This window comes from Cheilinus undulatus, linkage group 7 (assembly GCF_018320785.1).
Source record: "Cheilinus undulatus linkage group 7, ASM1832078v1, whole genome shotgun sequence".
In the NCBI taxonomy this organism is placed as follows: Eukaryota; Metazoa; Chordata; class Actinopteri; order Labriformes; family Labridae; genus Cheilinus; species Cheilinus undulatus.
This window is the reverse complement of record NC_054871.1, coordinates 40,708,052-40,724,219: the sequence shown is the minus strand read 5'-3', so window position 1 is coordinate 40,724,219 and position 16,168 is coordinate 40,708,052. Positions and strand designations below refer to the sequence as shown.

Sequence of the window (16,168 nt, the reverse complement as noted above, 5' to 3'; positions counted from 1 at the left end):
AATTATGAGAGCTTCTCCAGCTGACATTATGAGGAAAAAATGGCAAAGCCTGCCTTTTCTTCTCAGGCTCTTATCACAAACACAAAGGCTAACTCAAACCAGGAGGAGAGGCTTTCCCGACAGCTCCGCGTCCTGTGTGGAGTACAGTATGCCCTGATGAATCACTCACATTATTTCCAATCACTTTCTCTCCCTCTTACATCTGATTATGACATTACAAACACATTTATGCCACTGCTCCAAAACCCCCTCCGGAAAATCACTCTGTATAAATATTGATTGCATATTAAAATTGCACATTTTTCTTAATTCTATACAGTATGATAGTCTCAGATCACAGAGGAATTCTCAACTTGTCATTCTGGTATTAAAGAGGAAATAAAAAGAGATTCTCTGCGGCAGAATGAACTACACTGCATACGTATCATCGTTGCTAATTGTAAATAATGCAGAGCATCTCATCCGTTCAATTATTCAGCTTTATGTCCTGGTTTTGGGTGACAGAAATGTAGTGATGACAAAATATTGTAAGTTCCTGTGATGCACAAATGCCGAGGCATCTGTACTGCAAGCTGAGTAGCTGTGTCTTATTAGATTTCCACAAACACAGTACACCTACGCACAACCTAAGTGGATTAAATATGACGGATGATGACATTTGGAGAAAAGGCTCTTTCAGATTACTCAAATCTAATCTGGAACTCTAAATCAGGACTAATCAGTTGCTTTTCAAAGAAGCTTCAATCATGGGAGGAATTTCTGGCTCGCAAAGTGGGTTTCTCACAAGAAAAGCTGTTCTTTTATAGTGCATCATTTTCAGGTTTTTTACAGTTTACATTTGAGAACGGCTGCTTTTCATGCGCTCCAAAGAAGACTGACAAGATGTGACTGGTGTAACTGCAGGACTGGGGTTGTTATAAAATAGTGTTGTATAAACAAAGCTGGTTTCACACTGGGTGACTTCAGGCCTGATTTACCCCCAAATCATTAAGAGGAGTGCCCTGATTCAAGGCTTCTTACAGCTGATTATTTGGCCATATAATCCATAAGTATGTGGTTTAAATAAGATTACTGTAAAATCTAGCACATAAACCACACTTTATTCCCCGTTTTCTGGAAAGTTGGCTGAGGCTTGAGTATCTGGGCAACTTATATACCAGCTGAGAGTTCAATATAACAAAAACTTTCTTTTCATTACAAAAATTGATATTCTAGGACCTGCAGTGATGTCAACCCACTCTCATGAGATTAGTGTTGGGTCCGGCTCCCAATGCAGCCCTCTACCACGCGGCCCGTATTACCACAATCCAAGGCTGGAGAGTCAAGCTTGACAAATGTTGACACACGTGTGCTGTTCTGCAGCCAAGATCAAATCTCACCCGCCATTTTTGGGAATTTGGGACATCCACAGCATCACCAGGGTCTTGTGGCCACCCTACTACTTGCCCGGACTGTGCCCTTGGCCATGCATACTCGCCACATCCACACCTTGCTCCCACCCAGAACATGTGGGCTTTGTTATTTTTTTCCACAGATCATTTTCCCTAACCTTGCAAAGCAGATGGATATGCCCGTTTCCTTGTTTCTCATCCATCTTGTTAAGCTCCCGTCTGGACCGTTTGGGCCCGGTTAGACAGTGACAGGACCAATCAGCGACAAGGGGCAGTACTTTCAGGCATGGCAGTGTCGTTACGTAAACAAGAAGCAGCAAGAGCTGGTGCAGTTATGGAGGAAGAGATTAGCGTGGATGCAGCTAAAGCCCCAGTTTTATCAGAACTTGACATTTCTTTGTTAAAAGAAGAACAAAGAACAGCAGTGAGTTGTTTTCTTCTCAAAAACGACAAAAGTCGAGTACTTATATGTCTATAGTCGCCATGTTTCGCGTTATTCCTCACTAGCTGCGCATGCGGAGCTCGATAGCAGCTACGTTTTGTTGCTCTGATTGGCCCATAGAGATGTGTCAGACAGAACGTTCATCCAATCAAACTCCGAGTTCTTTTCAAACCCTCTGCCTTTTCTCAAATGTTTGCTATTGAAGCTTTCCCAGATGGATGTGTGAAACAAATCCATTTGGTGTGTCAGGTTACATTTTCCCATGATCCTGGTAATATGCAAAGACATCCAGAGCACGACAGGGGTTGTGTCAATCCTCTTTCCCGCCCTCAGACAACTCACTGGCCACATCTATGCCTTACTTCAGCCTCAATTTCTGGCCCAAACATGACCGAAAGTTCTCCATATTATAGTCCATATCTAAGAATCTTAAATTTTCTTGTCAAAGATGCTCAAATAGCAACTTTCTTGTAAATATACATCTTATACTGGCCCATATGTATGGCCGAGTATGGTCAAGTGCAAAACTAATCTTTTAAGTTACTCATTAAAACAGAAAGTATTTAAATGATTTAATGAGTAACCCAACACTGTTGATATTTAAGATTCCAAGCTGGGCTGCCTGTGAGACAATACCAACCAGGGCTGAACGATTTGCAAAAATAATCTAATTGCGATTTTTTTCCCAAATATTGCGATGGCAATTTAATATGCAATTATTCTTGGGGTAATTGTATGGATTTTTCGACAAATTCAAGCAAAAATAATTCCATAAATAAGACCAGCTGATCTCAGCTGGGATATGACTTTTGTGGTGTAACGCTAGGCTTCATCAGTTTTAGATTGAATGAGATAACTATTTTTGCTCGTATTGCAAATGTGATGTCATTGCTTTGTCTAAGGGCTTTACCATTGTATCACTCATTTTGATTAAGAAAAACATACATAAAACACCAAAATGAGGATTTTTGTAAACCATTATAAAAAATTGACACTCAAATCTTTTCATAACGTGCATAAAATCTCTGCCGTTGCAAAAAATGACTGTATTAAACATTTATTTTGACACATTTCAAGTTAAAGAAATACTGCCACTTCTGCGATTTGAAAATTGCAGCAGGCCATATTGTGATTTAATCTAATTTGCGATTATTGCCCAGCCTTAATACCAACAACAACCAAAGAGAACAAGCAAACTAGGAAGCACCACCAACTGTTTCATACTTACAGGTTAAAAACTAGGGATGCACTGATCCACTTTTTTTCAGTTCTGATCCGATTCCAATAAATATGTGCCGATACCGATACTGATTTCTATATATATATATATATATATATATATATATATATATATATATATATATATATGTATACATGTATATATGTTTTTTTTTCCAACAATTATTATTGTTATTATCGTTGCTGGTATAATGTGTGAGGTTACATGAGGCAGTAGAAAACCACCTTCTTTTATTAAAAGCAAATTTAAAAAAAATGAATTGAAGTCAAATGTATTCCAAACAAATTCATTTGAACTACTACTAGAAAATAAATTATCCAAAAAACGGGCTTAAAATCCCTGTCTATAATGCTCTTTTAAACTGTAATGAACCTCCTGCCACTAGAGACCACTGTAGCTTCAGTTAATGGCTGCAGCCTTCCTCTCTGACCCTTCACTGGATGTAAACAATGAAAATGTCGGCGGTGGCTAAGCTATTAGTGTATAGTAGGAAGACCGCTGTACGACAGTTTTCCAAAGTAGTAAATGGAAATAAAGTGGTATGTGGGCTGTCGAGGGTTAAGCTCACGTATGACTACTCACCCGAAGTGAAAAAAGGCCAAATATCAAAGCATGATATTAATCTGCAACGACGAACGAAGGCGGGCGGTGCTAGCTTTCAATGCTAGCCATGCTAGTATTATCAGGCTAACGTCACACCCACTCTTCTTTGTGTTCTCTCATCTTTAGACTAGTTTTGACTATTCTGAATATAGATTTACGTTTAATCGACTAGGTAATTATACCGCTAAGAACATCCCTAACTAATACTAGCTCAGTTACACACAGACAGTCTCGTGTTCATGGTCTACCGCAAACTGTAGGATGGATTTGGATTGGTCACTTGGATTGGCATCGTCAGTCAGATATACCATCAATTAATTACGCCCATATCGGACCCGATACCGATATTGGATCGGTATCGGGTCCCTCAAAACAGTGAGGGAGCAGGAAATCAGCAAACGTGAGTGGGGAATGACCCTTGGAAAAAGAGACCCAGGTAGTCCAAACCTGGACCATTCATCTGGAAGACCAGGCTGGGGAGCGACCCAACAGCCAGGTCATTGAGGCATGAGATTTTGAAAGTATGACATCATTGCCTTTATAATGTGTCATACAAGATACTTTACAATAAGGACAATGAAGTTGATCATCCTCCACAGCTGTTTTCTCAAGAGGTCACATTTGTTCATGTGAGTTTCAGTGAGATCTGACATCTCTGGAATCACCACTGTGTCATGTTACCACTACAGTCAGCAGATGTGTGGTGTCATGGTCTGCCTGAATCATCTAATTGAGAGGATTATTATGTAAAATAGGTGGAGTCTGTCTCACAGTCTTGGTTAACATTTGACAGTTGTCAGGTGTGTATCCAGCCTAAGAAGCCGTTGAATGTAATGAAAAGTTTTCCTGTGACATAACAGAGTCAGAGTGTAATGTTAATTCAATTCAATTAAACCCCTCTGGACCAATGAAAACTCTCTATAGCTGTTTCAGATTAGAAGCTCATCAAAGACATTAGTGACACCAATAAAAGTTTGCTATAGGAAGACAATGATCCAGTCCAGTAGTGCACTACAGATCGCAGCCCCACTTTGATTAATCTTGTTAATTACTAGCCCTAGGGTCTCCAACACGACTAGCCCTCTTCCCCTCCGTAACCCAACAAAAAGGGAGACTTGTGCTCCATTAGATTCTTTGTAATTACAAAAGTCTTTTGCTCTGGGACTGATTCTCCCACATCCGCTGGATATAGAGAGAGGAACAAGCTGGACTAAAGGCGGTTTTAACATTAGTGTGGTGTCTATATGTACATTATTCAGCGGGGGAGGATGGCGGGGCTCTGTGGATTTGCACAGCGGCGTGTGCCTGCGCTTGAACTCTCTCCTAATGAGTCCCTGCAGTCACCTCAGTTGAGGCCCCTGCCCTCATCCTCTCTCTATCTCTCAGTTAATTCAGCTGTCGCCTTGTTTAACCACAAGATGACCCTCCTTCCTCTCCCCCTTCCCTCCCTCCCCCCTCCTGCACACCGCTCCATGAACAGCCAGCCGCTGTCAGCTGGGGACGCACACGCTATCCCTAACTTGTCCTGGCTACCTCGGCTCACATATGACCCATTTCCCAACTCCCATGTCCTTGTTTTACCAGCATTCTGCCAACCGGCTGTATAGTTTGCAAATAGCAGGAGGTGCACGCATGGTATAGCAGCACACAGAGTTCATGCCAGGTTTGCATCGCGAACGCATTCACCGAAAAATGAGGCCAACCCGGCTTTGAGGGCCGTCTCTGTAAAATGACTACTCTTTGCTTAAGCCAGCAGATCCATTTGACCTATGTCTAATGTGAACCAATTAAAGACTTTTACATCAGTGTGCAAAAACGTGAAGCTGAATATCCCTTAATACCAGTTAAATACATGTCCCTGCAGCTATAATACACCTACACATGCTATCGGGGTGTGCTGTGTGATTATGCGCAGATATAAAGGCAGCGCCAGAGCGCCATTGAATGTATTGAGTGAGGTATCTAATGGGCATGGGAACTAATTCCAGGGCAAAGGGGATTAAAGGCTAGAGGAGAGACAACAGCAGAGCGGATGGCACTCGCTGGCAGCAGAGGGTAGAGAGGGCGGAAAAATAGAAATGAAATATAAATGCACAGCATCCTTGCCTTTTAAATCCTATTTTGTGAAATAGTATTAAAAATTGGTATTTTGTTTAATCCTGGCAGTTATATATATAATTTTTTTTTTCAAGAGAGAGAAAAATTAAATATCAGGCGCTTCAGAGGAATACAGTAAAAAACACCACTGGACAATCAAAGCAGAAACAGTTTTATCAGAATCTGACTGTTTCATCTGTCCGAAGCCTTTATCTCTCCCTCTCATTATTTCCTGAGCAAGAGTCGTGCCTTATCCTTTGATCACACTGATATATATTTTTGAGACTCTACCTTGAGGACTGTTTCCCAGACGGGAAGATACGCTGCTGTGTCTACATTCGAATATAAACCGATAAGAAGCACCAAGAATCCAAGGTTAAGCTCGTCTCTAACACTCACACCTGCACTGTACTCCACAGCCTCCAGACCGTTTGACAAAAACAATGTTCATGGGATGGAAAAAAGTTTTTTTGTGGGTCACTGGGTAGGCTAATCTAGGAAACCTTAAGAGTTTTGTTTCATTAACCCACTGGTCCACATTGTTTTAATCAGCCTTTATCAGTGTTAAGGTCACACTTGTTTGATTTTGCACTACAGTCAGTACAGTTTGAGAAGCCTGTTTGTTTCTTCCCTAGGTAAGACGACACATTATAAGCATGATTATAGCCTGATCTGGCTAATCCAGCCGGGATAGTCTATTTTAACCAGTGCATTGTATTATAGGGAAAGATAGTGCTGGGGGATATGGCCTAAAATTTATAGTCTAGTACATTTTCACCCTTTACATTGTTACATTAGTGTTTGTGGCGTTGCAAAAATCCATTTGACCAGTTACAATATTCTGTCCGGTTTACCATCCATCACAAGTAAAAGATAATCAAAGCCACATGTGGGATGCCTCACATCCTACAAACAGAAAGTCAAACATATTTGATCGATTCTCTGCCCTCCTTGATTTGTTCCTTCACATCAGGAATTGGCAAATAAGAGTGAAGAGCTTTGTAAACCAAGCTGCAACCTCCTGTGTTGAAAAGTAAACAAAAAAAAACAAAAAAAAAAACTGTAGATCCTCAAGTGTCCACTTGATTCAAGCTGCAGAAGCACCATAGTCACAAATTGGCCTGTAGTCACAAAAATCCATATGGCAACAAATCATCACATACCCCTTGCTGATGCATGTATCAGCACAGATGTAACAGAATGGATCAATGCTGTGATGGTAGTCTGAAAATACACATTGCCAATGGTACAGTTGAAGAAAAGCCAACAGCAATGGTGGACACTTAACTCCATGATGTAGCGTAAGCCTCAGATCAAAACAAACTGTCAGCAATATGATGAGAAAGTCTACAAGAGAGACTGAAAGCAAAGATACTGGATTATTTCCAGTTTCTTCAAACACCTGAAAGTCAGTGGTAGGGCATGAGCCATGCAATGCAAAAGCTATGCAATAATGAGTTAAAATACTGCAGCAACACAACAAGACACCCGGCTAGTTAGCAGTTAGCAACAAAAGCTAGGGTTTTTACATTGAGCTGGTTTGAGCTGCAACATCTAGCACAGAATGTGGTAAATTTAGAATTTCTCTCAAATTTTAAATGGCATCAAGCAGCACTTAAATGCTTTATTTGTAAAAGCTTGAACCATACAGTGTAGCTGATAACAAAGACTACAGGCAGGTGCTTTTTAAAGGAGTTATACTGTTTAATCCCCACATGTGAATGTACTGCTGAAACTGTGGTGCCTGAAAGACATTCTTGCAGGAACCAGAATGTTATAATATGAAAAACAACAGCTTAAGAGACAACAGTGCGGGACGTTTTAAGTTTGAAAAGTTAAATACTATAGTATATGCAATTATCAATAGCACAGTGGTTATGCATAGAATATTCTAAATGACTTCTTGGACCTCTGTGGATGTAAAAATAAGTGTTTGGAAGTGTTAATGTCTTAAAACTTTGCCTTTGCAATAGGACTTGTTTGTTGACCAAAATCAACATGTATTGTTATATATATCATATAACCCTTGTCACCTGCACCTGCAGGTTAAAATACCTGTTTTTACATCAGAAAAAAACATGTTTGCAGCCGGGTTCAAAAAGGATTTTGGTCAGAATAGGTTATTTCTCCACTGGCACAAACTGTACAGGGGTGTATTTTTTTTATTCTCGTCTATTTTAGTTTTAAGAAAGATATGAATTATGCATAATTAGGGGCATGGAAGTAAGACAAGAAGTAAGTACAATATTGTTGTTTGTCAAGAGGCTTAAGAGCTTCCTCTTTTTCTGCCTCTTGGTAGACCAAAGGTTACTTTGAGACAGCATTTTAAATACGGCGACTGTAGCAGACTAGCCTGAAAAGATGACTAAGAGTGGCTTCTTTGCTTCATAAACAACAGGATGAGACTCTTCCACCACTTGATTCTTCGAGTACCTCTTATTCATACACTGTTTTTTTATAATGTGTGTTTTTATCCCATCTTGGCACTTTTTGACCAGATCTGTCCATGTAATTAAAGCTCCTGAAAGGTGACAGCGTGTCCTTTAATGATGTGCTCAGAAGTGTATAAAAAGGAAATTCATGTATTGCAAAGCCTTCCTCAGGATAAGAGTTACATGTGAATCAAACAGTGACTCACATGCTAATTTTCACCCCTTCGCTTCTCTCACCTATGGATGCTACAATGTGAGGTGACTGGTGTCGTGTCACTGACACTCCTACAGCACAGTATATAACACCACATGTAGCACAAATGATTATATGCTTATAGGAGAGCTGAGTGATGAACATACTCTCGAACAAAGTAAAGAATTCAGAAAACAACCCCCACCACCCTCACCTTGGAAAGACAGAGCACACAGTCATTTAACATACACAAGAAAAGTGGTACAATTACATGAAGTTAAAATAAACTGGAGCCCACCTTTCTAAGATTACACTTTCACTTTGTGTGTGTGTGTTTATGATATCATCTCATGAGATCGTGTTGACAAAGCTGAGCCTTAACTTGGATGGAAATTTTGTGAAAAAGTTCTGTATATGAGGAGACTTCTGCTGAGATGTCAACGTAAATGTGAAAAACAGGACAGTACTCATTTTTGTCTATTGTCAAAGAGGCTTTTGCTTCTTGACATCTGTGATAAGATAGCTAAAAGGGGATAGCAGAATGCTGCAATGCTCAAAATATGCAACAGGCCTTTTAGGATATGACAGGATTTATGACCTTTTTCTATCCCTAACAAGTTAGTAGCTTCGTGTGTTTTAGTTATATTTTGAATAGGACTGTCAAGATTAATCGCATTTATTGCAATCAATAAATATCCACAATTAGTAAACTAATATTTCAAAATCATGTTTAATCAAATGATTCATTGTCCCATTAAGCACATGTTTGTTCAGCATCGTCCTGCAGCCACAATGATGTAAATTAAGTCCACCACTGCTCCTTAATGTCTCATTTCCCTTAGAAAAAACTCAAAAGTCAACACTACTGTTCCTCTTTTTCCTTTTCAAACCTTAACTAATTCCTTTTTCTGTGGTTGAGGTCATGTTAAATCTTCAATTTAGCAAAGCTGTATCCAAACAGGAAGTCAATTACCCCAATTAAAGGAGTAGAAAAATCCAAAATGACACCAAAACAATTGTGAATGCAAAATAGTGGAATTAATATAATTTTTAAAAATTGGGATGTGATTATTTGTGATTGTGATCAACTGCAGAAATTCTGAGATTAATGCAATTTAAAATTTAAGTTATTTGACAGCCTTTATTTTGATACTATGTCTCTTAAGCCTGATTTATGCTTCTGCGTCGCGTCGACGGCGTAGCTATGCGCAGCCCTCTGCATTGACGCAGACCCCTACGCTGTAGCCTGATGCGCACCTTCAAAAAATCCTAACTGTGCGTCGCGGTGACATGGACGGCAAGGGCTGTGATTGGTCCGACCAAAACGTCATTTCCGACAGTTGCTGTTTCTGGTCTTCCTTCCTGCAACATCGCCATTTTTAAAGTTTTTGTGGAGCGGTTCAAGTGTTTCAACGATGGATCAAGTTAAAGAGAGAATACTCAAGGAGGTTAGGAAATACGACCACCTTTACAACTCCTCCTCGACGCACTACAAGGACTGCCAAATGGCAAATAATTCCTGGTGAGAAATTTCCAGGAACACAGGGCTGGAGGTTGCTGACTGCATCACTGCCACACCACCCTAGCGGCATGGCAGTGAATTGCAGAGCGACGCGTTCCCTCGACACAGAACTTCAAATGGTCAATGACTGCATCGCGTTAAGGGCGCAAAAATCAGGCTTTAGCAAGAATAAAGACCCTGACATAATGCAGCGTTATTTAATACCAAAATATTTTCTTAAAAAATGAAAAAGAGGATAAAATGTTGCTAAAATTACTAAAAGCTACAACAGCTTTCCAGCCTCATCACCTTCAAAAGTTAAGAAGTGAATGAAAACAGAAAACTGAACTTTTTTATCTATAAGGCTTTAAGTGTTGTCATGGCACTTGCACTATACTGTATGTACAAAAGCACTTGTCCATCTAACCATTACACCAGCATTGGATTCAAATACATGCACTTTAACATTGAGTTGGTCCCCCTTTTGCAGCAATAATACTTGCAATATCCATTCCAGTTCATCCCAAAAGTGCTCTGTATGGTTTGAGGTCAGAGCTCAAGTTCTTCCACACCATTATCATCATCAAACCGTGTTTTCATAATCCTTGCTTTGTGCACCGGGGCACAGTCATGCTGGAATAGAAGAGGGCTTTAACCAAACTGTTGCCACAAAAATGGAAGCATAGCATTGTCCAAAAAGTATTGGTATGTTGAAGCATTAAGATACCTTCACTGGAGATAAGAGGCCTATTCCAAACCCTGAAAACAGCCCACTACCACTATCCCTCCTCCACAAAACTTCACAGTTGGCACAATGAAGTCAGGCAGGTAATGTTCTCCTGGCGTCCGCCAAACCCAGACTCAACCAGCCAAACAGAAATTCGTCACTTCACAGAACACTCCACAGTCCAATGTTGATGTGATTTACACCACTCCATCTGCCGCTTGGCATTGGACTTGGTGATGTGAGGCTTGCAAGCAGCTGCTCAAGCATGGAAACCTATTCCATGAAGCTTCCTCTGCACAGTTTTTGTGCTTACATTAATGCCAGTGGTGATCAGAACTCCACAGCTATGGAATCAACTGAGCCTTGATGACTTTCATGTCGCTGTTGTTGAACAACCTATTTATATCACAAATGTTTACAAATGAAGACTGCATGGCTGAGTGCTTGGTTTTATACACTTGTGGCAGCAGGCCTGATTGAAACACCTGAATGCAATAATAAAAAGGTGTGGCCAAATACTTTTGTCCATATGGTGTAGTTTGACATTTCCTAAAAAGACCACTGTTGTTCCTGGAATTTATGACCCTTTGACTACTGTTGGTTACCCTCTTATTACATGTCAAGATGTGATTATTTCTTTACAATATTTGTGTGAATTGATTTATTTTATTTACCAAAATACTCCTCAGATGGCGGGTTGTCCATGTCGAACAGCATCTTCTTGGTCAGGCGCTCCAGCTCATCTTCAGGGTGAGCCATGGGAGCGCTGCCCTGAAAAGCATGAGAGAAACATAGCTGTGATATACTGTAAAGAAACTGGGTGTTAGAGCCAGCCAATGAACAAAGACAATACAGGTAATATGTCTGACTTTTTTAAATTTCACAGACATATATTCTTGAAAGAATCTCATTACAGCCCCATTAGATTTGTTTTATATTTTCATTGTGACCTTCCCACAAGCATAAAAAAACTCGAACTACCACTTGGCAGTAGTTAGTTGACATTTTGGCAAGTTTAAAGACAATTCATTCAAGAGTTCTTGAGATATCCAGTTCAGAAGAATAGCTTGGATGTACACAGCGAAAACATCAACAAGACTTAAAACAAATATCACAATCAATCTTGGACATTTGGTCAACTTGATATGCAAGAAAAATTTAAGCAATCAGGTAGATCGTTTCAACGGTTGCTGTACATTTTAGAAGCATTAAAATTGACCTACAGGACAAAACTTATTTAATCACTGAAAAGTAACAAATTGCTCTATTCTCATGTGTACAGACAAGACAGTTATTAGGGGTAGACTGATAATCAGCCTGGCTGATTATTGATGATGCTATCTGGCATTTAGCTGATTAGCAATATTGCAATTCTACACAGCAAAACCTGGAGTGTTGAAATCTCAGGTTTAAGCATTTTCAAGTTGATCTGAAGCCCGTACGTGTAATTTTAACTCCATTCTGAGTGAAATGGCCATCAGTGCTGGAGTTAGTTGACAGTGTTAATGCATTCAGTGTTAATTCAACTCTGGAGAGAGTCAACTGATCCAAGCTCTGCACACTGCCACTTCAAATCTGGGAAGCACAGTTTCCCCATGATGAATTTGTGTGTTTGGATGTATTTATGTGTTTATATGCTGCCTGTTGTATTGTTACCCCTGCTGGGATTCATTTGCTTGTGTTTCTGGTGGATTATTGTGATTTTTTTCTATGTTAGACACATCTGCACCATGAGTGACAATGTCTATTGGGTTATAGACTTCCCACATGTGACAGGGGTTGATATGTAGTAAGATGATGTTGAACTGACATTTTTAAATAGATGTCACCTAATTCTGCATAAGACTCCTTGCCCCATCGTTACCAGAAAACATCTGATTATGCCACATATTTCCAATATCAAATGGCAAGTTTTAGTGATTATCACAAATATCATGCAATATTAAAAGTAATTAAAAATTGTAATGATTTAGAATCTACACAGAAAATGAAAGGAAATCTTCCAGAAATGCAACACTAGCTGGGTTTCCATTACAGTTTTTCACAAAATAAAAGCGATATTTCTTAAATTTCGATTAAGTACAATTGCACTTTGAATGCATTTCCATTGAAGGGAGTTTTGGGCATAGGCCTTGCAATTCTCGTAAAATCTCATCTCGTGGGAATCCGCTGCAGGGAGGCTTGACACTCAAAGCCTGCTGTGTGTTGGTACGGTTTTGGTTACATCTACAGCGGTTGCCTTGATAATTTTGAACAAAAGACGAAGGCAACGGATGACAGTTCAGAGCTAAAGTCCGTATGTATGGCAAAAGCCACGTATAAGGGTAGAAGTATGATGTTAAGAAAAGTCTCGTCTCTTCTTCTGTCTACACGTACCGCGCCATGTTGTCTTGGAGTGACTGGTCATGTGACACCGTATGTTACATCCTGTGACTTGTAAATGCAGAAAAAGTGTTTCCATTGAACTTTTGCAATATATTTCTATGTTGAAACACCTGAAAAACCTCCTCATGAAAGCGTAAAAACTTTTTAGCGATATTTTAGGGTTTTTTCGAAATTCAGGTGTTTCCATTGCCAGTTTTTTATTGCGCTATTTCGATTTTGTGCATTTCCAAGTGTAAATGAAACCCAGCTACTGACAGAGTAAATTTCTAACACTACAAAGGAGTGTTGAGCCACAGTAACACTGGTTAGTGTTAAGAAGAGTCTATGTTTGACTCCAGAAAGGGTCAATAATGACAATTAACAAGTGTAAAGGTACCAACTCTCCAAAAAGAGTGACATCAACACACTGTGGTGTGGACCCTTACACTGTAGAAGTGTTTGTATTAACTCTGACAGTGTTAATTTGAGTATGCAGGTTTTGCTGTGTATTTTACAGATAATCAGCCAAAGTCAATTTATTCAACGGTTTGCTACTTCGGCTTCACTCCAAGGCTTGTCTTCCGCTCTGGTTTTGTTTTCACTCTCTACAATCTCAACTATACGGAGCCCCAGACATGACATGGTAAAAAAAAAAAAAAAAAAGTAATTAAATTGTGGCCATGAATTAGTATTTCATGGCTACACATTAGTATTTCGTGCGCATGCTATAGCTATATCGTGGCCACAATTTAATTTTTTTTTGACCATGTCATGTGTAGGGCTGCATACAACTATGATATTGCATATGTGCCCATAACATGATCTGACTGGCTTGTTGTTACACAACTACCAGCCAACTATCATTGAGGCCTGGGTGCCCAACACAGGGCCTCTTAGTTTAGTTTCTTTTTCTTTCTTTTCTCCTTTTTTCTTCCCTTCCCAGACAGTGTGTGTGCTGTTGCCCAGATGGATGTGAACTATAGAAGCCTGTCTAGACTGCCAGATTATTAACTGTGTGCCTTAATGTCAGTTATGTACATGCTTTTTATGTAAATAAGATTGTTTTACTTAAATACATCATGGCAACAGCCATGAAAAAACACGTCCTCTTACAGCTATCGAAATAAATAATTTCTCTGGCTTTAAAACTGTTTGAAATATCTGAAGTAATGTGTGCCCCAACTAAAAATAAAGAACAGGTTAAGTAATTTTCTAGTAAGACATGTCAGGATGAAGCGCTGTCTGAAGGTCACATAAAAACACATGCACTATAATCAACATGCAGCGGATGGTCTTGAGTCTGGTTTCCCCTCTGAGATCTCTGACCCTGGCTCAGGCCCCGGTGGTGCTGCAGCTCAGAAGGTTGTGCATATCCTTCTGTTCAACACAAGCATGTGAAAAAAGCCGTGACCCTGACTAATCCTTGTATTTTTTTTAGATGATAGCAGAAGGAAAACATTAGAAGAAAGCAGTTTTTTAAGTCTTGCACATTAGGGGGAATAGGTCAGGAGATGGCTGTTTAGTTGTACTCTGAACAAAAGACTTCAGTGGTGTTTCGTGTTGCGGTCTAATCCGTGAGAGATTTCTGCAGGATGACATAACTCTCTGAAGATGCCACTTCCCTCCTTTCCTTGTGAGCGTGCCCTCCCTCTTATCATGCAGTCTCTGACACCTGCCTGCTGTGTGTCTGTACGCCGCTGACGTGTTGAGCCTGACATTTTCTGCCAATCATCCCTATCCCCCCGTCTTCCAATCCCCCATCTCACAGCCAATCCCATCACAGGTGTGCGCGTCCTTTGCAGACACCCTGGAGGCCTGAACTTGACACTTTTTTTGTACCGCTCCATGGAGCTTTTTTAGAAAATCAGTGACTCTTGGATGACCTTCCCTAGATCCGGAGCCGTCTGGATCTTTACAGTAGATTTGATTTTCAATATTGTAACACGGGCCAAGGTCTGAGCTGACCTTTGAGGCGTTCCTAATTGTGACATCAGGGAGCTGGGTGAATGTTAGTGACCGGCTCGGTTTTGTCATGATTTATCTGAGGTTTACTGTGTCACAGAGAGGAATCAGATCAGTCAATAGAAGATTGAGTGTTGAATGTTTTTGTATTCAGAAGGAAAGAGTAATTACAGAACGTGACACACAGCCCTCTTATACCATTAATGACTGTATTTGTATGCCTCTGATTTTCATTAATTTGACTGATAGCATGTGTCAGTCAAGGTTTTCACATATGAATTTCACTTCTACTGTGTTTTACTGCTCGATATTTAATATTCTTTACTGTTTAGTCAGTTTTATTGTATAGTTATTGTATTATCTTGTTAAATCCATTTCTACATGATTCCAGCAGTCATAGTGATTAAAAATGTTTTTTTATTGATACATTTGAAATGGGGTGACTTAAAATTTTTCAAGGGGTGCCTTGACAGAAAAAAACCCACTGAAAACAGTTGAGAAATGTTGGTATAGACCACCTCTTCAAGCAGACTTGGCCACAGTGCCTCAGTCAAGTATGTCTCTGTTCACAGCTGTCAAAAGAACTGGACCTTGTTGGGCCAAGGTCCCTAAAGTGAAACCACCCTTATATCTGATTGTTGAACAGAGATTTTTACGATGAATGTATACCACTACAGGATGTTATGAACTAATAATTGACAGCATTAGCGCTGCAGATGAACAGAAAAGGAAGTCCTACGGCTGATTCAGACCAAAGATTTGCGACAAGACGAGTTAAAATCCACACCTGCTTGTGATGGGCTGCACTGCGACATTCAGTTCACACCACTGCAATTGGTGGAGACAATGTATCATTTCCATATATTTGCAGGTTTATCTAAAAATATTAGTCTATTGCTTAGAGCTCCTTTTGCACAAATTACTTCATCAATGCTACACTGCACGGAGCCAATCAGTCCGTGGCACTGCTGGGGTGTTATGAAGCCCAGGTTGCTCTGAAAGCAGCCTTCAGCTCATCTGTATTGTTGAGTCTGATGTCTCTCATCTTCCTCTTCACATGTCCCCAGAGATTTTCTGTGGGGTTCAGGTCAGACCAGGTGGCTGGTCAATCAAACACAGTAACACCATGGTCAGTAAACCAGTTTCTGGTCGTTTTGGCTGTGGGCAGGTGCCAAGTCCTACTGGAAAAGGAAATCAGTACCTCCATAAAACTTCT

General features: G+C 40.1%; 1 protein-coding gene across 4 annotated transcripts in view; it reads right to left on the bottom strand.

The window, feature by feature from the left end:
- LOC121512653 (LIM domain containing preferred translocation partner in lipoma) overlaps positions 1-16,168 on the bottom strand; it is a 340,478-nt gene that overhangs the window by 99,373 nt on the left and 224,937 nt on the right. For all 4 annotated transcript variants that reach the window (XM_041792030.1, XM_041792029.1, XM_041792032.1 and 1 more), the window contains one exon: positions 11,301-11,397. In XM_041792030.1, the coding sequence (XP_041647964.1) occupies positions 11,301-11,397 (97 nt within the window). The remainder of the gene's footprint in view (positions 1-11,300; positions 11,398-16,168) is intronic.